This window comes from Desmodus rotundus, chromosome 10 (genome assembly GCF_022682495.2).
Source record: "Desmodus rotundus isolate HL8 chromosome 10, HLdesRot8A.1, whole genome shotgun sequence".
Lineage (NCBI taxonomy): Eukaryota > Metazoa > Chordata > Mammalia > Chiroptera > Phyllostomidae > Desmodus > Desmodus rotundus.
The window spans coordinates 47,047,425-47,075,210 of NC_071396.1; the positions used below are offsets into that span (position 1 = coordinate 47,047,425).

The following is a 27,786-nucleotide window of genomic DNA, read 5'->3' on the forward strand; positions in this document are numbered from 1 at the left end:
CAGAGCAAGCCGCTGGATACTTGGCGCAAACTCTGAAAGCACCATTTCTGTTTGGCTCCGCTCGCCTGTAGAGCAGACACTGGTAGGCTGGAATTCCCACTTGGGCTCTCACCAACTCAAACAGGCTTGGCCAAACTTTGAATTGATTTGCTTGGGGCAGAAGCGGCTCTGCTTGTCCAGGCCTGGCAGTGGAAGCAAGACCCTCTCGCCCTCCCCCAGCCCCGGGATCCAGCAGACCTGTCCCCAAATGGCTCACTTATCTCCCTTCTGTCAACCGGGTGGTTTGGGGCCTGCACTCAGACGCAGGGTGCTCCTGGGCCTGAATCTTCTGGTCACACCCAGGCCCTCCCCCAGCTCTGTAAGCAGGATCTGGAATCCAAGGCTGGAGGTGTTTGGAAGGTGACCAGATTTCTTTTTTCAAACTGCTGTTGATTCCACCAGCAGGAAGCGACTCCTGTATCAGGGAGGTCCAGGCAGTGCCTGAGAATGTAAGCTCGCCTATTCGTCCTGGCGGCTCTGTAGCCCAGTACCGAGATGCCAGGAACTGTTGCCTTCTGTTTTCCTGCAATGTGGGTGAGACGGGGCACCTCCTGCAACAAACTGCTCTTCACCGGGTCACCTTTGCTCTCAGTGGCATCTCCCCCTGTTCTGGTCTCTGTCCCAAACCGCCTGGGTCCGCTCCATTGTCCCACAGACTCAAGAGACATGGCCCTGAATTCCTAATTAGGCTCCTCAGAAAGGAGAGGGGATGGTTGCTGATTCCAGTCACAGGGATGGGAAGTGGGGACAACGGAACGAGACGTGACAGAGTGCCCAGTCTTCCCCACGCTCTGCCACCAGGAATGGTATCGGTCCTTGGCCGGCCACATGCCTCACCTTTCCCGGGTTCTGGCTTTGACACTGCTTTCAGCTTGGTGGGATGCACACCTGGAGAGCGGGGGAGCCAGGAATGGAGCGCTGGAAGGAAAGGGGGCGTTGCGTGTTCTTGGTCAGCTCCTGGGCTCTCCTCCCCGGTGAGAGTCAGGGAGGCGGGAAGAACAGGGAGAAGTCTGCCTGATGCTAATTAGGCTGCATGGACCTGTGCGGTCAGGGTCAGGGTCAGGGGCAAGGAGGAGGGAGCCAGGCTGAGGCCCAGGAGACAGAGACTTCCAGACAGAGCCTCCAGCGTGGCCAGAGTGTGAGACCTTGAGACATGGGAAGGGGAGAAGCGGGGGTGACAGGTGTCCTGGCGGGGTAAGAACTGGCACCTCACCGATGTTCTCTGAGAGAGGCAAATAATGGCTGGAATTGTTTAAAGATGAGTTTTAATGGTTGAACGATACCTTCAAAAATGGAGCCCCATGAATAGATTTGACCATGGGGAGTCAGCAGTGTATTTGAGGGACATCAAGATCACCCTGTGGGACAGAAACCCGTTGGGCTAAAACTGGGGAATGTTAAGAGGGGCCTGTACACCTCCGACAGAGCCCCCCGCTGGGATCGGAGACCTCTGAGCGAAGTCCTCCAGCGGGCGGCGGCACCAGGTGGGACTGGCTTTCTGAAGAATGAAACTGAAGGGTCAGAAGGAAATGTGGACGAGGCTAGAGGGGGATGAAGAGTCTTAGGAAACTGGAGGTGGCCCCAATCACTGTAACCTGGTGGGGGGCCAATGACGTTCTCATAAGCAGGGGCACCCCACAGCCCAGCATCCTGAGAGTGCAACCGCCCCTTGACTCCCTTCTTCCCAGGGGGACCCTGAGGCCTGGGACCGGGGCCTGAGATGAAGAGACTTCTTCCAAACTCGCCGCTGGGCCAGACACGGACGGTCCACGTGGGGCTCAGGCCCAGCTCCAGCGGGCCGGCCGTTGTCTGGTTGGCCGTGGATAGAAGGCCTACTGGGTAGTCAGAGTTTCTGAGCACAAGGTACCTTCACATACCTGATCTGAATCTCCAGATAACACTTAGGTATCCTAATTACTCCCACGGAACAGGTGGTAAAACTGAGGTTCAAAGAGGTGATGTGACCTGTCAGACTACAGCTAGGGGAGCAACCAGGACTCGCAACCAGCATGTCCGACCCTTGCGGCGCTCTGCCGCGATGGCGTCTGTGCAGCCGTCGTCCAGGGACTTGTTACCCCCTACGGGGGTCAGGCTCTGAGACACTGTCACCCGGCCAAGACTGTCCTCATAGGGCGGGCTCGGTACTCGAATGCAGGCCACACACAGTCCCTTTGGCTCTGCTGCCTCACATCGACCTTGTTCTCAAAGTTATTTTTCTGTCTTTATTTTGCAAAAGACTTGATTTATTTTTAGAGCGAGGGGAAGGGAGGGAGAAAGAGAGGGAGAGAAACATCAACGTGAGAGAAATACATCGATTTGCTGCCTTGCATTCCCCTAACTGGGGACCTGGCCCACAACTCAGGCATGTGCCCTGACTGGGAATTGAAGCTGTGACCCTTTGGTTCTCAGGCCAGCACCCAATCCACTGAGCCACACCAGCCAGGGCTCTGTAATTCCTTTCTGAGCAGGACTTGGTTCTGGGAGGAGAGAGCATGGTCGCTCAGATGGGCTTCCATCTGCCAGTCTCCTGGCGCCTTCCCACTGCCTGGCTGAGGCTGTGAGGTCTGAGGTCTGAAGTCTGCTGGCCCAGGGGCTCCTGGCCTGGCCCTGGGAGCCCAGGGAGCTCCAGGGATGTGGAGGCAACAGGAATCCATCAGTGTGTGCAGATGGGTGGCGACCGTAGCCCCGAATCAGGAAGTTAAAGGGCCTGGGCAGTAGCGGGGCTTAGTTAGACACTGCCCTTCCCTGCTTGTCGGTAAAGCAGCCCCGCAGGTGGGAGGTGCTGAGCAGGCAGGATGAGCACTATGCAGAACAGCCCCCATGCCCAGAAATTTGGCCTCTTAGGTGGAGACATTATAGTTCGTCCTTTCTGGCCCTCTGCCGGCTTGTGCACCCACTGGTCACGCATCAGCAAGGGTAGAAGCTGTGGGCCTCCAGAGGGGGCACTTTGGGAGGCTCTGGGTCCAGGCAGATGGCTTTTACCTGACCCTGGAATGAGCAAGTGGAGAAGGGGCGAAAGGGTTGTCAGGAGGACAAAGCCAGTTGCGTGCTGTACGTAATGACATCTGCATTTTTTAAGGAGAAACACATGAAGTCCCACACAGTGTTAGAGACGTTCTCTTTCAGGCGGCAAAGATGGCAGACTAACCCATCATGTTTGTAAGGCTGCGGGGTGTGGGCACCGCATCCGCTTTGGGCAGCACGAACGGGCGGCCTTTGTGAGTTAGCGCAGTAGATTGCAGGGCTGTGTTCCCGCAGCCCGACAGCTCTGCTTTTCGAAACTCTCCCACGGAGCCGAAGGACAAAAGCACAGACGTGTGGATAAGAATGTTTACGGTGGCCTGTCAGAACCGAAACAGCAACAGAAAACGGGGTCACCTGAATGCCCACTGCTGAGGAAACAGGTTCAATTTCTGTGAATCCATAATAAACTTAGCCCATAAAAATACACACTTAAAAAGTTGTCCGTGGATAAGAATAGATGTCCTTGATCTTGTATTGAGTGAAAATGGTGGCTTCTAGAGCAACAGGTGACGTGACACTTCATGTAACGGCGAGAGAGCACACAGAGGGTTTGTGTGCGCACAGGTGTGTGAGCTGAGGTTCGATGGACTTGACTTTTCGTCCTCACACTGTTACGAACTTTCTGAATTTTAAGAATGAGTATGTGTTTCCTAGTCGGGAAAGAACCACAGTTTTCACCTTGAAAGCAATGTTGGGCAGCGTGAGTGTGTGACGCCGCCACCGTGGTGCGTGGCAGCATGCTCCAGGCAGAAGGAGCCGCAGGCGCAGAGAGGAAGGGGGTGGGAGTGCTGACCAGGTGGTATGGCTGCAGCCCGAAGCACGGGTCGGGGGGAGGCACTGGGGAAGTAGTCAACAGACTGGAGTCAGGTGCAAGCAGGACAGCGACCTGACCTGGCCAGAATTGATTTTGCTGCCCCCCTGGGAGTGGCCTTATCCCCCTCACCTGGCATTTAAGGCTCCCCGATTTTATCTCCCCCTTCCTCTCTCCATAACTCCCAGGGCTTCCCTTTGCCTGGCTCAGGCTCACCCCTGCTCCTGCACACCCATTCCAATCCTGCCTGTCTTTCTACGCTCTGCACCAGGCCTCCTCTAACAGGAAGCCTTTCTGGATTGCAGCAGTTAGCTTTGATTTCTACTTTCCCCTACCCTCACCCTTGACTTCAGACCTGACCTTAAATTATACCTCAGTTCCTCTACCCATTGTTGTTTCTTCTTCCAGCACCAGTCGGGGAGGGCCATCCACTGCGAGGTCATGTCCTGGCACGTGGGTGGCAGTGGCGGGCTGCCGGAGACATGCCAGCTTAGGGTCATGATGGGGGGAGGGGGCAGAGACAGAGACCCAGGAGTTATTTTGAGCCTATTGGGTCACAGGCACAGCACCAAACACTGTACATACATTTCTCCCTATTTCGTAGATGAGGAAACTGAGGCTTAGGGGTTCCGTGGTGGTAAGCTGTAGCACTGTGAGTCAACCCCCGGCACTAACTCCAAAGTCCATTCTCTTAACCCTGGTCTACTTGTCTCGGGCTGTTACCTGCCTGGAGGTTGGCTGGCCTGGGCCCGAGGCGGGACCGTCCTGTGCCTTGCTGCCCCAGGCCCAGCAGAAATGGACTTCGGGGGCAGGAAGATGATACCATCTCAGGGGACCCTGTGGAGGATCTGGGGGCCATGCAGCCTCCCTGTGGGGGCCTTGGGAGTTCCATTCTCCTCAAGGAAGTAAAGTGAGATGTTTCCCTGTGGGGCCAGCTGGCAGGGGCGCGGTGGAGGAATGTGGCAGGGAGGGGCCTGGACACCTTGCCCAAGCATGAGCTTCCCCACTCAGAGCTCCTCCAGACATAGGGGTTCAGTGAGGTGATCAGGGCCAGTTTTGTGTCTCTGAAGCAACAGCCCACCTGAAAGCCTTACCTTCTGGTCACGTCTGCGGTCTTCAAAGCCTGAGGGGAGACTTTGGCTCAGGGAGGAGCCAAGTGCCAGGGCCAGACCTCAAGGGCATGGCCTCTGCCCATCACCTCTGTCAGCCTCACCCCTGCAGGCTGGCTGTCTTTGTGAGCCTGGGGGATGCTGGCCCCAGCCTCTGTGGCCCCACCCTGGGCTCTGGATGGTGGGAGAGTCGGGAAGCTTTGGAGGAGTGGGTGCCAAGCTCGGGAGAAGCCAGGTGTTTGCCACTAGTTGCAGGCATCAGAACTCAGTACCTGCCTCCGTGACCGAATAAGGGAGCCCGCGGGGGTGGGGTGGGGGAGGGGTCCTTGGGGTGTGTGTGTCTGGTGTAAATACACCCTCGGGGAGGGCCGGGGTACCCAAAGGCAGAGAGGTGTGTGCATGACGGGCTGCAGTAGGGGCGGGGGTAGACAGTCATCCTTGTGTGTTCTGGAACCTGCCCAGAGAGGCCACAGGCGGGAACAGTTTGGGGAAACCCTTGCCGGCCGCCACAGCCAGGCAAGCGACAAAGTGGCCGGTGCTTTATGGCGGCAGTGTCTCGGAGGGTCTGCCACGCACTCTCTGTGAAGTCACTGGGACATTAAGCCCTTGGTTCAATTAAGTGGGTTAATACACTCTGTCTGATTCTGATGAACAATCACGTAATGTGATAATAGCAGTAATGGCGCCATTAGCTGTGGTTACCACGCGTGCCGCGCTGTCCCAGGCACGCAGGGGAGGCGCAGCCCACATTCTCACACGCCCAGGCCTCATTTTCCACTCGTAAACCCCCCCTTCAAAGCCTTTGCAGCCCAACTCCCTATATCCATTTTCAGGACAAATTACCAACACTTAAAGAAATTGGTCCATTTTGCATGGAAGCCAAGTCCAAATTACTGTTACTTTCCCCTTTGTGTCTTGGAATTGAAAAGAGTAGGGGTGGGGAGGCGGTGGGGACAGGGGACGGAGAGAGGAGGCGAGGGGGAAGAAGGGGAAGAGGGAGAAACCTGTATGAACAAAGAGGAAAAGAACAAGCCTTCCTGATCCAGTAAAAACGCGTTTCTGGAAGGATGTTTCAGTGTGCTCGGGCAGAAAACTTACAAATGGTGTGCTTATTAAACCCTGAGTAAGGCTAAGTAAGCATGACTATTTTTAGTAGCGTAGTAAAACCTTGGTAATTTGGACCTCTTTAATAAAGATTCCACGGCCGTGCTGGCTGGCAGGCACACTGTGTGTGCGTGTGCACGCGCGCGAGGTAGGGGCGCAGAGGGGCCGCTGCATTGTGGGATAGGGGGGTGCACTGAGGAGAGAGAGGGACTCTCCACTCACGAAAACTGTTCCAAAACCCTGAGCCCTCTTTGCTCAGCAATGAAAAATCTTTCCAAGTTACTCTTTGAATATTCCTCTTGGCACCTACTGATTTGATATCTGCTTCAAGGAGAATGTATTTGAAAACAATGTTTCATGTCTGTAAAAATCTGTAAACGTTTCCTCGACACCTGTCACACTGGCCTCTCCCCAAATGCGGCTGCATCCCGAGGGTTGACACGCCATCCCAGGCAGGTGGTGACCGCCACCTCCGGGGTGAGGGCTGGGACCTTGGGCAGAAGACCACCACCTGCCCTACCGATTGTAGGTCGTTCGATGTTTACAATAATCTCGACTGTCTCCGTCCATCATTACAGAAGTGATATGTGTGCAGCGCAAAAAACTTGGGAGAGGCCAAGTGAAAATAAAACCCGTCTCCGCCACAAAGGCAGCTGGCGGTAGCGCCCTGGGCACGCCCGCACCTTCTCTGTGCACAGCGGCGCTCTGCTCAGGTACTCTCTTGCAGCCTGTCTTCTTTCGTGTTTTAGACAGGGAAGCTCAGTGAAAAATGAAAATAAAAATAAAAATAAAAAAGCCATCGGCAAACCTCTTGTTTAATTTTGTGCTAAACTTATAGGAAAAAGCCACCTTCCCAGTTGCTCTCTCTTGCCCACATTGTAGACAGTAAGGGAAGTGTCTTCAATGAGGTCCTGCTGCGCCCTGAACAGAGGGGTGGGCCGCGGGGTGAGGGCCCCCGCAGGTCAGCTGTCCCTGGGGCCTGCCCAGGGCTGCCCGTTGAAGGGGCCGCAAGAACAGGCTTTCTGACAAGCAGCAGACCTGCTCTGACGGTGGGCTCCGCCTTGGGCGTTCGGGGCGCCAGCCTCTGAGCGCCTCTCTGGATAAGGTAGGGGCATGAGCAGATTCTTTTTTTAAGAGGTTGAAAAATACACGCAGTGTGAAACTTGCCCTTTTAACCTTTTAAGTGTACAGATCAGTGACATTAAGTAGATTGTTGTGCAGCTGTCACCACCGTCTGTCTCCAGAACTGTGTTGTCACCCCAAAATGGAGCTCTAAACGCATGAGACAGTAGCTCCTCACCCCTGTCCCCGCTGCCGCCGGCGCCCCATCCTGTTTCCTGTCTGTCTGAGTCTGCCCACCCTAGCTAGGCACTGCACGTGCGTGGAAGCACAACCGCGGTCCTTCTGTGACTGGCTTATTGCACTGGGTGTGACGTTCCCCCGGCTCGCCCACGCTGTGGCGTGTGTTAGGACGCCCCTCAGCTTTAAGGCTGCATAGCGTTCCACTCAGGTGTCTCACGCCTCTGTTCATTCAGCGCTTCCCGGACACTGGCTGTGCTCCGGCCTCTCCGCTGTGGTGGATCACGCTGCTGTGAACGCGGGTGTGCAAAGCTCTGTTGGAGCCCCTGCTTGCTTGCTTTTGGGTCTCTATCCAGAAGTGGATTTCTGGGTCATGGAGTAATTCTGTGTTCGATTTTTTAGGAATTGCTGTGCTGCTTTCCACAGTGGCTACACCATTTTACATTCCTACCAGGAAGACACAAGGGTTCCAGTTTCTCCGCATCCTTGCCGGCACTTCCTATTTTCTGGGGTTTTTTTGGGGGGGTGTTTTTGTTTTCTGTTTTGTTTTTTCGTTTTTTGGTCGTGGCCATCCTCATGGATGTGTAGTGGTATCTCGTGGCTTTGATTTGCATTTCCCCAATGACTAGTAGTGTGGAGCATCTTCTCATCTGCTTATTGGCTATTTGTGTATCTTCTTTGGGGAACTTTCTGTTCAAGTCTTTTGCCCATTTTTGGATTGGGTTGTTTGGGTCTTTTGGTGGTGGTTGTTCAGACATAGTTTTACAAGCAGTGCCAAGAGCTGGCTGTGCTGAGAGGGAGGCGAGAGTGGAGGAAGGAGAGAAAGGGGTGGGAAGAGGAAGAAAGGGCCAAAATATCTCTTGTGGAGTGAATGGGGAGGTGAGGCAGCCCTTCAATACTTTATTCAGCAAGTATTTATTGAGCACCGACTGTGTGCAGACACTTCTGCAAGTGTTGCTCTCTGCATCTGTTTGCCCCGCATCCTGGCTCTCCTCTCCTGGCCTGCAGCAGCCCCGCCCCGCCCCCACGGGCTCTGTGGGCAGGCAGGCTAGGACCCGAGGCCCCAAAGCTGCCTTTCGACAGGTTACACGATGTTGCTGCCCCTTAGCTTCCTCATCTGTAAGATGAAGATCATAAGAGAAATTAGACATGCCCAGTGCACAGCAGGAGAGGGAGCAGAGTGACATGGGACCACGTGCCTGAGACAGCCAGAGCAGCTTTGCTTCTGCACTAAGGCCACCCTGCCCTCGGCCTCCACCCCACTCCAAGCGCAGCTTCCTGCACCCTGACCTGCTCCTCTGCAGCGTCCTGATCATGGAGTTGCAGCCCCTCCACCCTGCTGACTTGGGCTCCCTGTAGCCACCTGATAGTGGGCAACACCTGCCAACTGGGAGACAGGCCCAGGGCCCCACAAAGTCAACACAGGAGCTGATGAGTGGGGTTCCCATGGTGAGAGGGGCAAGGGCTGGGAGGAAGCCTAGGGGGGCTTCCAGAGGGAGGCAAACTGGAAGCACCCGTCCAGGATATGAGAAACTTGTAATACCAAATGAGGTGGGAGTTTGGATTTAATGGTGGCTATTCCAGGGCTCTGCCTGCCCACCCCATTCTGCAGCCCCTACCCCAGGGCTTCCTCAGTCCTGTGGTCACCCGCGCCCCTGCTGCTGTCTCACACAGTCTGTGGAGTGAGCTTGGTGAAGGCCAATCTCAGGGCCTGGTGCCATTTTGCTCTTCCCCAGAGCCCATTGGAGCCCAGCCTCTTGACAAGAATTATCACCGTTTATCCCGGCCCCAGCCCCACCCCCACCCCCAGGACAAGCAGGAGGCCATGCAGTGCAGTGGGTGGGAATGCGGACCTGGGCGGAGGGCTGGAATGCAGGTCCTGACTCATGTGTTTTACTCTATTTTATTGTTTTTGCCAGATGGCAGAATTTTATGGTTTTACTGAGACAAAGACAATGTGCACACAAGCTGTCTATTCATTTTCTTTGCTGCGCAGCCTGGCATTGGGACTGGTGACCCTGACGGCCAGCTGGGCTGCTCTGTGCACCGTGGCTGTGCGGTGGCAGGAGGAGGGGCTGTGAGTGGTCTCAGCACAGTGACAGTTGTCGCACACCAGCAGCACTTCAAGCTCCTGGACGTTGTGGACCAGGAACCTCCGAAAGCCACTGGGCAGCATGGGCTTGGTTTTCTTGTTGCTCCTCTAGCCAGCACTGGGCTCAGGGTCTGGCCCTTGAGTTTGCTGCGCACCCTTTTGTCAATGCCTCCGGGTCTCCGCCAGTCACGCTTAAGTGTGACCTATTGGTTGGACTGGTGCTGGATGAATTCCTTGGTCCTCTCTTTCACAGTGTCGGGCTTCACAAGGGTCTGAGGGCAGCCCTGGCGCCCTGTAGGGGACGGCTGCCCCCTGCGTGGTCAGCACCGAGGAGGAGAGGAAGAGCAACTCTCCCAAATCAGCTGTGCTGTCTGAGCGTCCCTTGCTCCCTGTGTAAGAATAGCAAGCCCCTCCCTCCTGTGAGGAGTGCATGCTGACATTCTTATAAAGTGCTTGCTCGAAGCCTGGTGCTTGCTCAGTGAAGACTTGATGTTAGCTACGGATGAAATGACCGACACACCAAGATGAGCCGGGGCGTCTTCATCCCACGTTGCAGAGCCCAAGCTGGCGGCTGCCTGCCTGCCCCCAGCACAGACTGGGCCTGTTCCTCTGCGTCTCCCAGGCTGGGTTGCTGAGGACCCACGTCGAGGGTGGACGGGTCCAGGGCTGGGAGGAGGGGAAGGTTGGATGGAGTGGGCAAGTCAGCAGGCAGGACTATCAGTCGCGACTCACAGTGATGATACCCAGCAAAGCTGGAGTGAAGAAACCAGATTGGACCCCAATTGATATTTAATAATAACACCACCACCATTAATAGTAACCACTTATTAAGCACTCACTATACCAGCACCCCAATGAACACTTTATGTGTATTATCTCATTTAATCCTTTAAACAACTGTGTGAAGCGATTGTTGTGATTCCCTTTTATGGAAGAGGCTCAGAGACATTAATTAAGTCTCTTGCCCAAGGGAACTCAGCGGTGGAGCCAGAACTCAAACCCCTCTGTCTCCAAGACCCCAGCGGAGGTTCCTGCAGTTATCAGAGCCAAGTGGCTGGCCCAGGATATGGGAAGGTCAAAGGGCATAAATCCGCCCTGATTCTCATTTCCCAGACTGGCCCTTTTGGTGATGAGGGCCTGCTGCTGTCTCATGGGGACCTCAAGGGCATCCCAGAGCCCCCTCCAGGGCCGGGACTCCCTGGGCATTGCTCCCTCCAAGGCAGGTCTTCCAGCTGTGACTTCCCCTTGGATGCTGTGGCCCCAGGGAGTCCTGCGGCCAAGCTGGGCCATAAGGCTAGGGGAGGCACGTCAGCACCTGTCCCTGCATGACCAGGCTGCGGGGCGTTGTGCGCAGTGGCTAATCCAGGGTTCCTGTGGCGCCCCACAGGGCCCGCAGTGCTGGGTGCCAGCCTCTCGCCCTCCTGCCCCTAACTCATGGCCTCCCTGAACCTGCAGCCGCCCTTTGGGACCAGGGCTTTGCCAGGACCAGGTAGAAACCAACCTGCGCTTCTGTTTCCTGGGGGCTAGTCTCTTCAAGGTCACTCTCCACAGCCCCTGTTGCCCATGGTGCTTGGCATGGGGCAGCCCAGTACAGAGAGTGGGCACCGACTGGGTTCGAATCCACTCTGTCCCTTCCAGCTGTGTGACCTTGGGCAAGTGACCTACACTCTTTAAGTCTTGGGGTCTCATCAGGGAAAGGGGTTAATGGGGACCCTTCCTTACAGGGTTAATGTGCAGGCAAAGGGACTCATCAGTGAGAGGTGCACACTTAGCACAGGACCCTGGGCCCCAAACGGGCTCAATGAGGGAGAGCGCTTGCCACTGAGGACAGAAGGAGTCTCCTCCCTAGAACAGCCTTCCCTGACCCCCCTGTCTCATTTTTTCTTACAGCACTTTTTCTTCGAGAGCACTCAGCCCAGTTTGTAATTATACACACGTTTGTTTACTTGTCCATGAGAGGCACTGTGTCTGTTTTCCACCGCCCGACCCCCAGCGCCAAGGGCAGGAGCGCAGTGATGTTGGCTGAATGGATGACTCCCCTCCCTGGTCTTCTTCAGGCAGAGCAGGAGTAGGACTTTCTGCCTCTTCTCAGAGCACTTGGCTTTCAGAGCCCTCTGTGTCCCTCAGCCCCTCCTCCAGAGACGATCCTGCAGCTGGTGCAGCTGCAAAGGGCGGGATTCTATCTGCTGTGCCAGCCACATAACAGCTGGGGCAGCACAGCTGGGTGGAGCCGGAGGCTGAGCCTTACACTCACCTTGCTGGCCAATATCCTCGATGAGTGATGGGCTCTTTCTGGGGCTGCTTCGACCTCTCCACCCTTCTGCAGCTGTTCGGCCTGTGGCCCCACGGCCACAGCAAGTCTCCACCAGAGCCACCTTCATCCCCCTCTCACCTGGAGCCGGGCTTTTCTGGAGAAGTTTCTCTGCCTCCCACTTCCCTCCAGTCCCACCTCCTTCTAGGTCTCCCCTGCCTCCTGCCCTCAACTGAGACCAGGGCCCCTTGGCCTTGGCAGATGTGTGAGGCTGGGGAAGGCACTCGGAGTCCAGATGTGATTGTGTTTATGTTTCCAGAGAGTGAGGGGTCGGAGCTCTGGACTGGAGCCGCTGGGGGAGGGGTGGTCTGGCTCCAGCCCCTTGCCCTGGCCTTCCCTCCCCCACCTCCCTCCTCCAGCCTGTGTATCTGGCCCTGCTGCTCTGAGAACCCCACAGTCCAAGTCCTATAGCACCAGGCCGGGCCGGGCTGTCCAGGAAGGACCCTGCCTCGCACCTCACCCGAGGGTGAGAAGAGCAGCGGAAAGTGCCGCTTTGGGATCTAAAGACTATTGACTCTGTGAGAGCTGGGCCCAGTTACATCATGCAGCGGAGCCTCCATTCGGTTCTGTCGTCTGAATAGCAGGGACAACACTCTTGACCCCAGAGATAGTGCCGACCTGGTTTGAGAACAGGCACATGGCCATCAGCTCGTGGCTAAGCCTGCGGAGGTGCCCACTGCCAGCTCGGCCGGGCGGCCTCCTTCTGTCCGGCTCGGGGGCAGTCCCAGTCCCTGTCCCAAGGCGATCCTGAAGCAGAATTACCGACTCCTTTCCCTCTGCTGCAGCTGCAAATATTTTGTTTTGCCGTCAGAAGTGACGTACTGAAGGAAAGCAGAATTTTACGGGCAGCTCACAGGCTAGTCTTGTTCAGTGGTTTCCAAATGCTAGGGGAAGGTGGAGGCAGCCCGGAGCTCCAGCAAGTTAGGATGGAAGGAAAGTGAGAAGTGAGTTCTGTGTGATGGACACTTCCTACCGCAAGCTGCACACCCCTGGATGGGACTGGGGCAGGGGATGAGAGGAGGGAGGCCCTGGCTAGACTGGCGGATCTAGCACTCACAGTCCCCCTCAAATAGCCAGGGCAGGGCTCCAAAGTGGGGACACCGGGCCCACAGGAGAAAAGGCAACCCCAGACCTGAAGAGGCTCTCAGCAGGCCCACCCCTACACTCTGGGCGGACAAGGGTCGCACACACCCTGAGAGCCTGGAGGGTCACTACAGAGCCAGCCTAGGAAAAGCCTCCGACCGGGGTTTTGAGGGGGGCTGGGAGGCGACCCGGGTTAGAGCGGCCAGCGCCGGCAGCGCCAAGGCTGAGCAGCCACGCTGGTGAGCGCCCGGCGCGGCGGCGCGGAAAGTGGGAGCTTGGAGTGCCCGGCAGCGCCCTCGCGGGAGCCGGGCACACAGGTCCGGAATGTGGGGGGAAGTAGGGGCATAGGCCCTGGCGGGGTGCGCCTCCATTCTTCCGTCCTACTCTCGGGGCCCTCGGTGGCAAATTTCCCTTTCTACCCGCTTCCCTCCTCAGATGAAAGAAGGAGTCGGGGCTCGGCAGTGGTTAGCACGCTCGGACTATGGTTTTAATAGACGTACATGGACAAGTCGATATAGACAGATTTATAATTCTATACAGTCAGTCCGACATACACAGGGACGCTGTAAACAGGGGAGCGGGCCAGAGAGCGGGTGTGCAAAGTGGGCGCGGCGCGAGGCCCCGGCCGCGCCCCGAGCTCTCCCGGCTCGACTCTCGCACTGCGGGCGGTGAGGAGGAGGCTCTGCGCCGGGACCACGGGGCCACCTCCTAGCCTGGGAGCAGAGCAGAGGGCCTGGGCCTGCGGCGAAGTTGGGGTGCTCGGAGACGGGCCCACCCCAGCCTCTCGCTGCCAGCGGCGGCTACGTCGCCTTAAAATAGTTTTCCCGGGAGCCGGGCAGGCGGTGGTTCTCGGGGCGCGCCAGGACCGTGTGTGAGGCTCCTCAGCGAGTCCTCGGTCCCGGGCTAGACACCGTCATCCCCGGCTGAACCCCCCGCTCCAACTCGGATCCGGATCTAGCTAAGGTTCGCTCGGCCAGGACCAGCTCGGAGAGGGCATCTTGGTTCGTGCTGGACCGGGACCAGGACCCCGGGTCCCGGGCGCGTCCAGTTCACAGGCGCGGCGGCGCAGTCCGGGCCCAGCGCGGCAGGAGCGCGGGCTACGAGGGCGTCCTCTCGCCCTCCGGGCGCGAGTGCCTGCCTCCCGCGCCGCGTCCTCTGCGCAGAGTGGCCCGCGGAGGCCCAAGGGAGCGCGCACACGCCATCCGCACCATCCCGAGGGAAATTGCAACTCATCCGTTTTTTCGCGGCATTTCGCTCCGACGTCTTTTTGTTTTGACTGGTTTTGGAGGGCAGAGTGGGGTCCAGAAAAGCAAACACAAAACCAACCCGGAGTGGGGTGAAGGAGGAGGGGGCGGCGCGGGCGCGCGGCCTGGGGCCGCGAGCCGGGCCCCGCGCGCGTCCTCCGCCCCTGCGCCCTGCGGCCCGCGAGGCCCGGCGGGGCGGTCAGCTGTTGTACTGGCAGGCGTTGAGGCCCGAGGCCGGGCCCTGCAGGCCGCCGTAGCCGAACGAGGAGTGCTGCTTGGACTTGAGCCGCAGGCTGGCTAGGCTCGAGTTGCACGTGTCCCGGTAGACGCTGTAGGGCGAGGCGGGAGTGCCGTACGGGCAGGCGCCCGGGGACATGGCCGAGTTAAGCGAGGAGCCGGTGAGGTTGTTGATGTTGTTGAGGCCCGAGTTGGGCATGCCGGGCACGGCGCCCGGGCCCATGCTCGAGGGCATGGTCATGGAGGAGATGGAGCTGGGTGCCGAGAACATGGACTGCGAGGACAGCGGGCTCATGGAGTTGAAGAAGGTGAAGCTCTTGGTGGAGAGCGGCGCCGGCGCCAGGCTCTTGGCGGCCCAGTTGTTGTAGGAGTAGCCGGCTGCGTACACGTCCTCGTAGGGCTGCACCAAGCCGCTGAACTGCGGCACGTAGCCGCCCTTGCACAGGTCCAGCTGCTGGTTGCGCTCGCGCTTCCGCCACTTGGCTCGCCGGTTCTTGAACCAGACCTGGAGGAGCGGGGCAGGACAAGGGTCAGGGCTGCTCGGGGCGGGCAGGCTCCCCCCGCCCCCCAGCCCGCCGCTCGCCTCCTTCTCTCTGAACGGAGTTTCTCCGATATTTCCGCCCCTGCCTTTTCTCCATAATGGTCGCTTTCCTGTCCCCAGAAAATACGAGGCCTTCTCTATTCCTGATCTTTATCCTCTTCCCCAAATTAAATCCGTTTTCTTCTCCTACTACGGATCCTCTAGTTTTAACAAATATTCGTTTTTTCCTTCCTCTCTCAACCAAGCCATCTTCTGCTTTCTCCCCCTAATCGGCCCCTAGCTATCCCCTAAACAGCCTGTCTTTTTTCTCCTGCCTCGAATACAAAAGGTATTTTTCTTCCCTGAAACTTAGGATCTTCCGACTCCCCCCAACTCTTCAATCTGCTTTTCATTCCTCATTATAGTCCGTTTCCATTTAATTTGCAATATTTGATATTCTCATTTCTTTCCCAAATGTTTATTTTCGTTTGGTCCACCCCGCGATCTGAACCGCTTTCTCTTCTTTTAAACAGTCCATTTTCTTCGTTACCTCCATTTCGATCCTTTTGATTCCTTGCCAAATATTTAGTGTTTTCCTTCCTTTCCAAATATCTGACCTTCAACTATTGCTCTTAATAGTTGATTCTTTATTTTCTCAAATACTTGATTCTTTTGCTTCTCCCTTAAATATTTAATTGTATCTCTGCCACCTAAGTATATGTCAAATATGTTTCTCTGCAAATATTTAATTTCCTTTCACATCTTACTAGTTTATCTCTCCAATGTGCCCTCCTCTTTCTCCCGCAAAGGTGATTCAGGACCTCTTCTTTCCACACCTATCTTGCAGGTCCTCACCTATATTCCCCCCGCATGCCCTCTGCCCTCCCTAGCAGCCCTCCGGCCCTGGACTGTGTCTCCGCAGCTGCCTGGCCGACCCTGTAGCGCAGCCTTCCTCGGTCTCCAGCACTGAGTTGCCTGATTCCACCCCCACCCCGCCATAAACGGGCAGAGTGCAGAGTGCGTTTCACAGGCTGGCCGGCCTGACGGGGGAGGAGTGAGAGCTGGGGTTGTAGCAGGGAGTCCAGGTGGGACTTTGGTCTGACTTGAGACGTGCTCCCAATACGATTAAATATTTGTGCACCAGAGACGAAATTATTCCCTTGCTGCTTGGTAGGAGAGCCTTGCTCTTACTGGGAATGGAAGGGCGAGGAGAAGTAGGGTGCAGTCTGGTGTTGGTAGGAAACCTTGTGTCTCCAAAGGGACTCGACCTGACGGTCGCTCACCCACGAGAGTTACCCCCCCGCCATCCCACCCCTACAGGAAACAGAATTAGGGAAAAGACCCAGCTACTGACTGGCTGAATGGCTAGGAACAAATCAGGGAGACAAGCCCAGCAATTTTGGAGAAGCTGGGACGGATGGGACCACGGGTCTAGGAATTTTTGAGACCAGGCACCTTTCAGGCCTCTGGCAGGCCACTAGGCAGCACCCACCTTTCCCTTTTGGGGGGCGTGGGGTGGGGCAGGGCGCCAGCAGCTCTGAGGTCCCCGGCAGTGGGGAACCCTAGGCGCTGTCTACAGTGGTCCCATCGGGGTAGGCCCTGGGCCATGCAGGGCACGGAAAGTTTCCTGGGGCCACAGGTCTTGTGGCTGGGGCTGCGGTAGAGCGGGAGGGTCGGCAGGATGCGGGTCAGAGGGATCGGTGACAGCCGCCGCCGAGGGTGCTAGCGGCCAAAGGGCCCGGCGGTAGCAGGGCAGACGCGGCCCAGGGTGGAGTCTGCTACAGTGGGAAGAGGGAGCAGGTCTGTGTGGTGGGAAACAGTGAAAGCTCGAGCGCGGGTCTAACTTGCCCGGGCTACGGCCGAGGCGCCGGCACCCGTGTGTGTGTGTGTGTGTGTGTGTGTGTGTGTGCGCGCGCGCGCACGCGTGCCCCAGCTCACCCTCACGCGCGGCTCCGTGAGGTTGGTCCACACGGCGATCTCCTCCCGCATGCTCATGTCGGGGTAGCGGTTCCTTTGGAAGGTGGCCTCCAGCTCTTGCAGCTGCTGGCTCGTGAAGTGTGTGCGTTGCCGCCGCTGCTTCTTCTTCTTGGCGGGGTCCTCCGCACCTCCGCAGCCCGCGCCACTGGCACTGCCGTCCTCCGGCCCCTTGGGTTCCCCGCTGCGCTCCTTCTCTGAGGCAGGCGGGAGGGGGCTCCGGTCACCTTGTGCCTAAGCCCTTGTGTATCCCATCCCGGCTCCATCGAAGGAACCGCCATCAGCGCCCTCCCTCCAGCCAGGGGCCCTGGAATTGTCTCCACTGGAAAGAGCCCGCCAGGCGCCTTCTGGTCAGTAATCGCCTCGGGTCTGGGGTGTCTGGAGAAGAGCCCAGCCCCGCAGCCCCGCAGCCCCGCCGCCCCGCCGCGGGCCTGGGCTCCTGGCAAGGCAGGGCCCGCTCTCCCAGCTTGGCTCAGGCTTGAGCCCTACTTCTAATGTCAGCGCAAATGTACCATTTTCAAGAGTTGGTTTAAATTTGAGGGGAGTCTCTGCTTTCCTGAACTAGGATCAAATTTTTCTAGCCGGAAGCTAGTGGGTCGGTGGCGCAGGAGCCAAGCAGCGTGACCTGAAGCCCCTCCACTTTCTTCTCTCCAGGGCTGCGTGGGAGCCCCACAGGGCAGGCAGGCACAGCCCTGTTCTTGGCCTCAGCTCCAGGCCTCAAGTCCCAAGGCCCAAGAAGTTTCTCAGGCTGCAGCTCAGGCAGCCCAGGCTGACAGACTCTTATGTCTAGGAGACCTGGGGCTCTTCTGGCCTCTCTCCTTCATAGCTACACAAAACGCAAATAGTCGTAGAAACATAGAAACATAAAAAAGAACTTAGCAAAACACAGAAGCCTCCCAAAGTTCACAGCTCTGTGACTAAAAGCATGGAAAGGGTCACAAACTTAAAAATAGTCAGGTAGGAACACAGAGCAGATGCAAAGGAAGGCGCCAGAAACACAGCCCTAAGTACAGGGCTGTTCGCGCTGTATAAACGCCAGGCAGACACAGCGTTTACTTCTCTGAGATTTAAAAATCGATGCACTGTTGGAGATAGTCTTTAACCCCTTCTCAGTAATGTCCCTCCAAAGGCAATACTCACATTCCGGGGAAATACAACGCTACGGTTAGAGAACCTCAGTTCCCCAATTAACACCGGGTTTTGAAATGGATTTTGAAAAACGACCAAGAAACGCGCCATTTTGGATTGACTTTGTAAAATCTCCCGAAGAACAATGTTGCATGTGGATATTTTAAATTCCAGAGAAATATGCCTATTAGAGTAATTCTTTCTGCATAGAAGAAACACAGTCAAAAATTTAACTTGACCCTGGTACATTTGTTTTGCTTAAAACAACAACCTATAACTATGTTTCTCTGGGTTTTAAAAATCAAAACTAAGCAAAGGCCATGCTTAAAACTTTTGAAAACAAAAGCACAGTCCAGTGTTGATAGTTTTTTAAAACCAAGCAAACAATCTCTCAAAGTCACTTAGGGATGCAAAACAGAAACAAATAGAGATTAAAAATCCGTAGAGAAACACTCTGCGGTGGATGAAAAAGTGAACGCAGAGCAGCGGGTGGCTCGGGGAGTGGGGAGCTCGGAGGCGGCGCGGAGTTAGGACGGCGGGTGCGGGAGCTGACTGGGGACCCAGGAGGCCGGGCCGGCGGGGATCAGCCGCGCACCGCTCGCTCCGCCCGCCCGGGGGTCGGGGCCGGCTCGTCCCGGGGGGAAAAGCCGGAGTTCCAACGATAAGGCAGAGGGGAGGGAGACGCGGCCGAGCGGAGTCGGAGCCCTCGCTGGGCGGCCTGGCGGCCCCGGCTCCCGCGGCGCACGTGGGGCCGGGATCCCTCGGTTAGGGGGTCCTGCCCCGAGCCCCGCAGCACCCACTGGCCCGCTGACCCTCGCTGTCCTCTTTTCCCTTTTCCTTGCGGCTGTCGTCCCCCCTCGCCCCCGGTTTGCCTTCCTGACTCTTCCGGCCACCCCCTCTCTTTGGTGTCCCCTTCTCAGTCAGTCACCCACGGTCGGCGCGTCTGTCTTTCTCCGTCTCTCCGGGCACTTTGCTCTCCCCGCCGCCCCTTCCCTTCTCGATCTTCTCTCCTCGGCCCCAGAGGCCCGTGGCTCCCAGCCGCGCAAACCTAACTCCCCCCGGTCTCTGCTCCTGATCAAGAGGGGCTGTCAGTTCGCGTCCAGGGCTGTGGGTTCGCGCATCGGCCGGTCTCAGGGCGTGTGGGGACCGCGTGGAAGTGCCTTCGTACTGCACTAAGTGTCCGCTTCATGGAGCGGGTAAATTTCCGCGTCCGCGGGCAGATGGGGAGCCTGGGGAAAGGAAATGCCCTGACCCGGAGCGTGGAAGCCAGGCCTGCTCCCCGCGCCCCGCGCCGGGCAGGTTCCGCGTGCGCCGCCCGGGGAGCTGCGCTTACCTGGCAGCTCCGTGTCGGACGACTCGCTGGCGGAGTTCTCGAGCGGCTCGCGGGGGTCAGCGGCGCGGGCCAAGTGGAAGGCGGGCCCCATGTCGTGCGGCGGTGGCTGCGGTGGCCGGAGACCCTCCGGCAGCCGCTCCAGGCTCATGCCCCCCTTGAAGGCGTCCATGGAGGCGGGGACCGCAGCGGGCGCTCCAGGGGCCGGGGCCGGGGCTGGGCCGCCGGGCCGCCCAGGCTGCGACCTGAGGGGACAAGAGCGCAGCGCCTAAGCGGCCACCCCCCGGGGCTGCCCGCGCCCGCAGCGTCGCCGCGCCCGCCCCATGGACCGCCTGGGGCTGCGGGGCCAAGCGGGCGGCAGCAGCGGTTTCTCGCGACCCGGCGCCCGGCTTCGCGCTCCGCTCCCGCCGCTCTGGCCTCGGCCGCCCGCCCGGCCCCGGCTCCGGCTCCCGATCCGGGGCCGGTTTCTAAGGCTCCGGCCGGCGCCGGCAGAATCTGTCTTAAAGCGACAGCGCGCGCCGCCAGGTTCCAGCAGTCCCCGCGCCGGGGGTGGTGGGTGGGGTGGGCCGGCGTGGGAGGGGGCTGGGAGGAGGGAGCGAGCGAGCGAGCGCGGGCCGAATCCGGCCCCGAGCCGCCCGCGCCGCCGTCGCGCCCTCCCTGCCGCCCTCCCTCCCCGCCTCGCCCGCGCCCTCCTCCCAGGCACCTTCCCTCGCCTCCCCGCCCCCTCTCCCCACCCCCCGCGGCCTCTCCCTCCTTCCCCGGTGACACACCGAGCTCTCCCGGGCCGCACAAAAGAAACGCGTCTGGCCTGCAAGTCCCGCGCCCACCTGGAGCCCCAAAAGAGTTGCTTCGCTCAGAATCGGCTGCGATCTGGGCCGAGAAGTTCCCAGCCCCCGGGCGAGAACAGCTCGGGGCGAGTGAAAGTTCACTGAGCAGGATCGCACCGAGCGGGCGCCTCCGCGCCAGCGCCAGGGCCGGGGCAGAGCCCAGGGCCCGTCCCGCCAGCTCCCCGCAGCGTCCTCGTCGAGGGGCCACCGGCCCCTCCTCCCTCAGCCTCTTCTCCGGGGACCGGAGCCCAGCTGAGTGACAGCAGCCCGCGCTCTAATGGGCCCCCGGATGCCGCCTCCTAATTAGCTTGGACCCTCTCCCCCCAAGGCTGCTGCTTAGGCCCCCGCCTCTGCACCGCAGTCAGTTTTCCAGGACTGGGATAGAACTAACTGATGGCTTCTAATCAGACGAAACGTTTCTGTTGGCTCCAGGCCGCTGGCCAGTGCAGCAGGAGACCCCACGAACCCCACGGAGCCCCACAGCCTCTTCTGTGGGGCGCTGTCCCCTTGTTTTGCATCTTTAACAGTCTGGCCAAGTCCACCCAGCAGAGAGTGGGCCTCTGCCCCCTTCAGGGCAGGTTTGTTGTCACCTGGGGCCTCCGCTGTGGCCTCCCAGGGCTGCAGGCCAGGTGAGGGCACTTTCCCAACCGTGGGCCCGCAGCCCAGGAGGCCTACAGTGGAGCTTCTCTCCCGCACGTCCCCCTCCCTGCTCCCGGGAAAGATCCCTCCTTGAGTCCTCCTCCTTCAGTGGAGTTTGTTGAAGGATTTTGCTCAGCAATTGTTAACTGGCCCCGAGACTGCAGAGTCTTGAGTAAACAGGTGACAGCTGGGACAGTAGGGTGCGACCCTGACCTGTTTTCCCGGCCACAGCTGGATCCCGGGCTGCCCTCTGCTCCTCACCTGCTTACCAGTCCCCCAGACGGGAGCAGTGCGGGGCTGGACAGTGGCCGGGAGAGGAACACTGACCTACTTCCAGGCTCAGTGCATCCTCACCTCCCCCTGGGTGGGGGTGGGGGGTGTCTCTGCTTGGGAGGGAACATGCAAGCTGTCAGCGTCGGAGGTGCTCTGCAGGCACTGCCTCGAGCCCTCACCCTGACTCCTCTCAGAGGATGGCCCCACGCTGAGCTCCTTGGTGGGGACTGCGGGAGCAGGGGCAGGCGCAGGGTGGAACCAGGCCTGCCTCCGACTCCCTCAGCCTCACCCCGAGGCCCGCAGCTCTGGGTCCTGGGGAGAAGGCCCAGTTCCTCGGGGCCTGGCCCCCGCTCACTGGGTGCCCGTGAGTACAGGGGGCAGGGTCTGAGGCGGAGGACAGAAGCATCTAGGAGTTGGGGTTGGGGAGTCTCAGCTAATCCTGCCCTTTCCTCCCGAAGGGAAGTTTCTCTAAGTTGAGCACCCTCCCCGCCAGCATGTGCGGGGGCATGGTAGGAGGGGGTCTTGGTGAAGTATGGTTGCCCAGCATTTGCCGCATTTGCCATCGGCCCCATCTTTTACCAAGTTCTTGGCTGAGTCTCCGGGGCAGCAGATACCTCGGAAGTCCCCAGGTGCTGCCGCGCGCCGCCCGGGAGTGCCCCTTCACCTACCACGCTGTGGCTGCTTCTACTCTGACTGGACAGCTTGCCACGGGCAGGGCGCAGGATCGTGCACACACACCTCTGTAGTGCACACGCACACAAGTATGCTGTGTACCCGCAGACACACACACTCGCCGCACCCTCACACAGAGCGCTGAGTACCAGCACACAGCTGTGTGCGCGCCAGGCCTCTGGTCCCAGAATGCCGATGATGGTGGCGCAAAATCTGGCTGGTAGGGGAACGGAGGTGTGCTCAGGCCAAGGTGGGAAGCACAGTGCCTTCTGGGTGGGGACGCGGGATACGTGGTCTGCCTGTGGGCATCACGGGTTTGAGGGTCACAGCCCTTCCACTCCCCAGAGGGTCTTAAGAGTCAGGCCTCCCATGGATGGGGACTGTTCTGTGACTCTGAAGCTTTAACTATTCAGTCTGGGGGCTTGCATCACTCACTCTTGATGGACTTAATGCAGTTATTGAGCACTTGCTGTGTGCCCCTCTGCACCCAAACCTCTGGCAGTGCTCTAAGCAGCCAAAATACCCCTTAAATTTGGGGATATCGATGCCTGCTCTGTGGATGGAAAGGCCCTCAGACTCCTGTGGGTGATGCTTCATACGTGCAGGGCCCTGAGCCCCAGAGAGGGGCTGAGCCTCTCAGGGACTGCCCTGGCGAATCTGCTCTGCTGGACCCGGTCAGCGCTGACCAAGCAGGGGCCCCTGGCCTGCTCCTGGGTGTTGGGGAGAAGGGACCTGGGCGCACTCGTCTTTCCCCAGCCACACCCTCCGCTGGCCACTATCCCAGGCAGGGTAGGGGCTTCTTTCTTTCACTGTCACAGATATCTCTCTCTCACATGTGCGAGTGCACACGCACACACACACACACACAGAGGACAGGAGGCAGCTGTCTTTCAGGAGTAAAAGTAGGGGTCCAGTGTTCCCCCGGCTTTGCTGTGTGACCTTGGCCAAGGTTTGGCCTGTGCTGTGCCTCAGTTGCCCTGTCTGAATGGTACAGAGCCAGCCCTGCCTGCTGCTTCAGCTTCCAGCCCACTGGACAATGGGACACAAGGAGGGCAGGGAAGGGGGCTTCCTGGAGTCGGAACCAGGTGCCCTGTTCTCCACCCTCCCGGCCACACAGAGCTAACAGTGATGCTGTGACTTTCAGGGACATCGGGGCTTAGAGTCCCGGCTGGGCTGAGCAGAGGAGCCTGGCTGCAGGGGGTGAAAGTACTCACTCTAGGGACCCCTCCTGACGCTGGGCTCCCTCACAGCAGACTCTGCGCCCAGGAATGGTTTGGTACTTTTATTTGGGAAGGGTGGTTGGAGGGTCCTTATGGAGGGCATCCTTCCACCCGCTCTTGGGGGTACCCTGCCCTAATCTTCAAATACGAATGGAGGGATTTTAGGAAAGGGAAGGAATGTGCCATGGCTTGCCCGCAGGGCCATCCACATCTCTCCGGGACATTCCAGCCCTAAGCCTCTTAGGCCGTGGAGAAGTTCAAACTAGAAAACCCAGTTTTGGGAGTGCAGACAGGACCACCTACGGCCTTCTGCCTGGTCTAAGACCCCCTCCCCAATAAAAAGCTTTTATTTCTTTGAATGTAATTACTGGGTGAGGGGGAAGAGGGGCACTCAGATAGGCTCTGGGAGCAATCTCATGGGGTTCCTGAGGCTTCAGGAGACCCCAGCCTGAAGCTTCCTGTCAATTGGGCCTTCCCTGCCTGACGCCGTGGGGAGAGGGCTGGGGTGTTTTCAGGCAGGATGGCTAGGTGGGGTGCCCATGGGACCCTGGAACTCAGAGCTCTTGCCAGCAGCTGGTGAGGGCCCATTGGTGTCCCTGCTTGTGGCTCACCTGACTCCACCGTGGGTGTCTGATTCCTGAGAACGGCTGAGCCCGGAGCTGAGCCGAGCCGGAGAGAGGGCTGGGGAAGTGGCAGGGGCTGGTCGCGTAACTGGGGAGCAGAGGGTCGGTTTTTGCAGGATCACAGTCTCCTCTTTCCAGGAGCCGGTTTGTGGTGAGAAGGGCACTCTGAGCCTGGCCGGAAGGTCAGCAAATGCTGCTTCTATGTCCTAGTGTCCAGGAGCCCGGTCTCCATGTCCCAGTCTGCTTTCTTTCCTTTTCCCGATGGAGATCAGGCGTCCCAGGCAGTCTGGAGAAAGGGCAGGGGCCCAGCAAGCCCCCTCCTGTGCCGCCCCAGCTGCCTGTATGTAGCTTTTGCCTTTCTCCAGAACCCCTCATCCTGCACCCTGCGGACAGCAACCCGGGGTGCCTCCCTCTGGCCCTGGCGGCTGTCAGAGACCCCTGGGATGCCAAGAGAATACTGAGCCTCGGTTTCCCAGAGAAGTCGACTCAGGTATTTTAAGATTGAGGGAATCCCTAAAGAGGAAAACCTCGTAACCAGGGTTGCAGCCTGGGGCTCCCATTTCTGTGGTGCCGGCTGCGGTGCTCTCCTTTGGCCCGCGCTGAATCCGCGCAGATTCAGGAGGCTGGTCAGTTTCGGGACTCCAGACCCGGGTCTGGAGAAGCGGCTGTGTGCTCCGGAACGCCGTGCCAACCACTACACCCTGGGAGAAGCCCCGGGAATGTCTTTACTGAATTTTGCGAAGAGCATTTGGGGTTTCTCTTAGGGTAAGAAGAAGCCCGACCCGCGCCACCGAGGCAGGCAGCGGCGCTGCGAGCGCCTCCGGGACGTCGGGGTCCGCGGCGAACCGCGCTGCAGCCGCGGCCGACGGAGGTGGCTTTTCTGTGGCGTAGCTGCCCCAACGAACAAGCGAACCAACGAAGCGGTTTCGTTTAGGAAAAATACCCTCTTGACACGAAGCTGAAGCCGAAGTCCCCGGCGTGCCGAGGGGCCATCGCTTCCCTTCGTGCAGGGGCCCCGGTTCCTGAGCGCAGCGGGGAGAGCAGGCGGCCCTGTCGCCTGCCCTTTCTCGCAGAGGTCCCCTGCGGCCCCTTCCTCCAAGAGGGGCTGCGCCCTCGAAGCTTCTGCCCTTACGGGGTGCCCAGGACCGAAGCGTGGGGTGGGCTCGCCGATTTGGTGAGGTACCACCCGGGCACCCGGCAATGGCAGCTGTGACCCTGAGCTGGGCGCGTAAACCAGCTGCTCGCGCTGCCCCGGTGGCGCCTGGCCTTCCTAGCATTGCGCATAGTCCCGCGCCGCGGGCTGGACCCCACGTACGCCGGGAGCCAACGGTGGGGAACCCGCCCACCCCCTCCCTGCGCTCCAACACCGCGGAGACCGAGAGCCCCGTCCCGGCGACTCTTACCCCACCCGGGCTGCGCTGTGTGTGCGGCTTGTAGGCTCTGTGCGCGATCGCCAGGGACTCCGGCTCAGGTTTCGACTCCAGCCGGCCCCGCTCCAGTTGGGTCTCCAGCTCCACGCGCAGTTTCGCCCCCGCTGGTTCGCTACATCCCAGCGTGCAAGGTCCGGGCTGCCTCGGCTGGGCCCGCTCCTCCCGCTGCCGCCCGTCGCCCGCGGGGAAGGCGGGGACACGGGCGGGGAGGCGGGAAGTGGGGAGGGGAAGCGAGGCGCTGGTCTGAACTAGCGGGGAGGGGGTAGCGTGCAGTCCAGCTGGCTAGGGGTCCGGGCCTCCCTAGGGGCGCAGGCAGGGGTCCGTGAGGCAGTGGCCGGGACCCGAGGCCGGGGAGCAAGCCGGGGAACTGGCTCCAGGAGGAGGGGCCGGCCGCATGCGGACGAAGCCGAGGCGGGTACCGGCCTGGCCCGTTGCACGTTGTTTCCCTTGGGCTCAGTTTCCCACCTGTCCCCGAGCTCCCTTTAGTCGGGGTCTGGTCAGAATTTCCTTGGGTCCTGCCAGGTGACAGTCTAGACCATGTTCTGTGATTCGACCTTTTCCCCTTTCGGCTCAGCCTGCGGGAGAGAGCTGGTCTTGCGTGTTTGCAGGGAGAGTCCTCGGCGCAGAGCTCAGCAGCCTAGGTGGTTTGAGGACAGACCCCAGGGTGCGTGTGTGAGACTGGGGAGGGGCAACCGCCCACTTGCCCTGCCTGGAGGATCCCCCTCCCCCACCCTCCTCTCAGGGGCTGGGCTGAAAGGAACAGGGAGAAGACCCAACAGGGACAGACGCCTCTGTGGCCCCTAGTCCAGCTCCCAGCCTGCATGCCCTCCAGCAGTGGCCCTTCTCTGCCCTGGCACAGGGGGGGATGCCATGCACGTGGCCTTATTGGCCTCTCCCTGGCTGGTGGCAGTTGGGAGATGGGCAGGGCTTGATGGAGACTGAGTTCCATCTGCAGGTGACTCTTCTCCAGTGTTGCCCATTGCTAGGTAACCTGGAAGGGAAGCCTCATGGGGGAAACCAAGGGTCCGAACAGGCTCCTGGTTCCCCCAAGCGCCCAGTCTGAGCCTGCTGCTGCTGGGGCCTTGGGATGAGGCACCAGTCCGATGGGTCAATCCTTTAGGGTCCCCCCTCTTGGTTAGGAGCCGGAGGCCTGCCCACCGGCAGGCAGCTGTAGGGCTCTGGGGCTGTGGCTTTGGCCCAAGGTGCCAGGAGATGGCAGTGCGGTGGCCAGGCATCAGGGTTTCACGGGGTGCTGTCAGTGGTGGCGCCTCCCTGCCTGTTTCTCCCTGACAGCTGCTGCAGCAGAGGCCACCAGCTGGTGCCAGGCCAGGTGCCTGGCTCACCAGCAACCCCAGGGCCCATGACCTAAAACATGGAGACCCAGGACACCCCTCTGAACACCCAGATTCAGAAGCAGGCCTGACCCAAGCCTGAGAGGCTGCGGGGCTCAGACCCTGAGGGTGTCCCCTGCACCCTGTCCTGATGTTGGGTGATGCCACAGCCTCCCCTCTGCTCTCAACAGCAGAACTACCTGCCTGGTGTGTATGGCTGGGCGCACACAGGACCAGAAGGGTGAAGGATCGAGTTCCCGAGGCTTGTGATTTCAGACCTGGATTTGGGGCAGCCTGGCAGCGACGTGGGCTGGGGCCCTGTGCTTCTGGGAATTCTGTCCTCTGCTCCTCCCGCTGCTACGGGGGCTGTTTCATGAATGGAACTGGTCTATCAGTAGGTCTGGCCCTGAGGGCTGCTAAGCTGAGCTGCTTCCGACCACCTCAGGTGCTCAGGTCAGTTCTGGCATAAAAGCAACCGCTGGGCTCTTACTAAATATGGAGGGCCCAGCAGGCCACTTGCTGGGGTGGCTTCCATGCTGGTGCTTGCTTTAGGAAATTCCATCTTCCTACCTCAGCACACCAGCGATTCTCCCGGTTTTGTTCTCAACGGGGACATGCCCATGTTCCCAGGTAGCGCCTGTGGTGCCAAAAAGCTGCCTCTGAGGCTGGATGGACAGAGTCAGAATCCCGCAGCCTGTGTCTTGTATTAGCTGTGTGGCCTTGGGCAAATCGCATGAGCTCTCCCAGCCTCAGCTGCCATGCCTGGGAAGTGGGAGAATAATGAGCGTTTCCCCGCATTGAGAAATCCGTGAGATGATGGAGGCGAGGGGTGTGGCCCCTGCATGTGGGTGGGCAGCCAGGCCGAATGTTCCTCGGTAACACCTGCCAGCCTGCTTTGTTCTCTGAAGCAGTTTGCTCTTATTTTCCTTTCCTTTTCTCCCCAGGGTGGTCAGGCGGTTTAGTCAGGTAGGAGCAGGCTCCTCCTCTGGTTTAGTAGACCTGCCCTCATCCCGTTAGCCAGTAGGAAGTTTCTGGCCAGGGAAGCTGGGCAGGCTGGTGGGGTGGTACCAGGGCCCGAAGGCCTGGAAGTTCTTGGTAAATGGATGTGGGCAAACAAGCTTTTTATGATCTTATTTTTGCTTCTTTCTAAAGGAATTTTTGTAATTTCCCTGTAGATTCTGATATTTGGGCACGTACATCCGCACTTGGACGGCAGCAAACTCAGGCAGCAGAAAGGGGAGGATGGAGCTGGGTCCACCCGGAGCAGACACAGTCTGGACATCGTGTTAGCCTCCAGGTACCTAATCAAGAAAGGCCAGCAAGACTGGCGGGCACCCTTCCTTTATCTTTCCTCCCAAACTGACATGCTTCCTCTAACCAGCAGTTGCTCCCCCTAGTACAGGACTCTGAGGAGAATTTGTGGCACAGGTTCACCCTGAATGCAACGGGCAAATGTCCTCAGCGAT

At 59.1% G+C, this 27,786-nt stretch overlaps 1 protein-coding gene across 3 annotated transcripts; it reads right to left on the bottom strand.

The window, feature by feature from the left end:
• Window positions 1-13,334: 13,334 nt before the first annotated feature.
• On the bottom strand, window positions 13,335-25,163 carry PITX1 (paired like homeodomain 1). Of its 3 annotated transcripts, none has more exons than XM_053913178.2 (4): window positions 24,963-25,163; window positions 19,309-19,550; window positions 16,812-17,044; window positions 13,335-14,858 (listed from the first exon to the last, which is right to left on the bottom strand). In XM_053913178.2, the coding sequence occupies exons 2-4, from the start codon at window positions 19,475-19,477 to the stop codon at window positions 14,316-14,318; spliced, it is 945 nt and encodes a 314-aa protein (XP_053769153.1). In that variant the 5' UTR covers window positions 19,478-19,550; window positions 24,963-25,163; the 3' UTR covers window positions 13,335-14,315. The 3 variants fall into 3 exon arrangements, with proteins under 3 accessions (XP_053769153.1, XP_053769154.1, XP_053769155.1); XM_053913179.2 differs by lacking the exon at window positions 24,963-25,163 and adding an exon at window positions 21,624-21,643; XM_053913180.2 differs by lacking the exon at window positions 24,963-25,163 and adding an exon at window positions 20,133-20,150.
• Window positions 25,164-27,786: the final 2,623 nt, after the last annotated feature.

Excerpts from the sequence above, each read along its gene's own strand:
- PITX1 (XM_053913178.2), bottom strand. The coding sequence starts at position 19,477 with ATGGACGCCTTCAAGGGGGGCATGAGCCTGGAGCGGCTGCCGGAGGGT. Across the intron at positions 17,045-19,308 it reads GTCCGACACGGAGCTGCCAG|AGAAGGAGCGCAGCGGGGAA; the intron begins GTAAGCGCAGCT and ends CGCCTGCCTCAG. Across the intron at positions 14,859-16,811 it reads TCACGGAGCCGCGCGTGAGG|GTCTGGTTCAAGAACCGGCG; the intron begins GTGAGCTGGGGC and ends CCGCTCCTCCAG.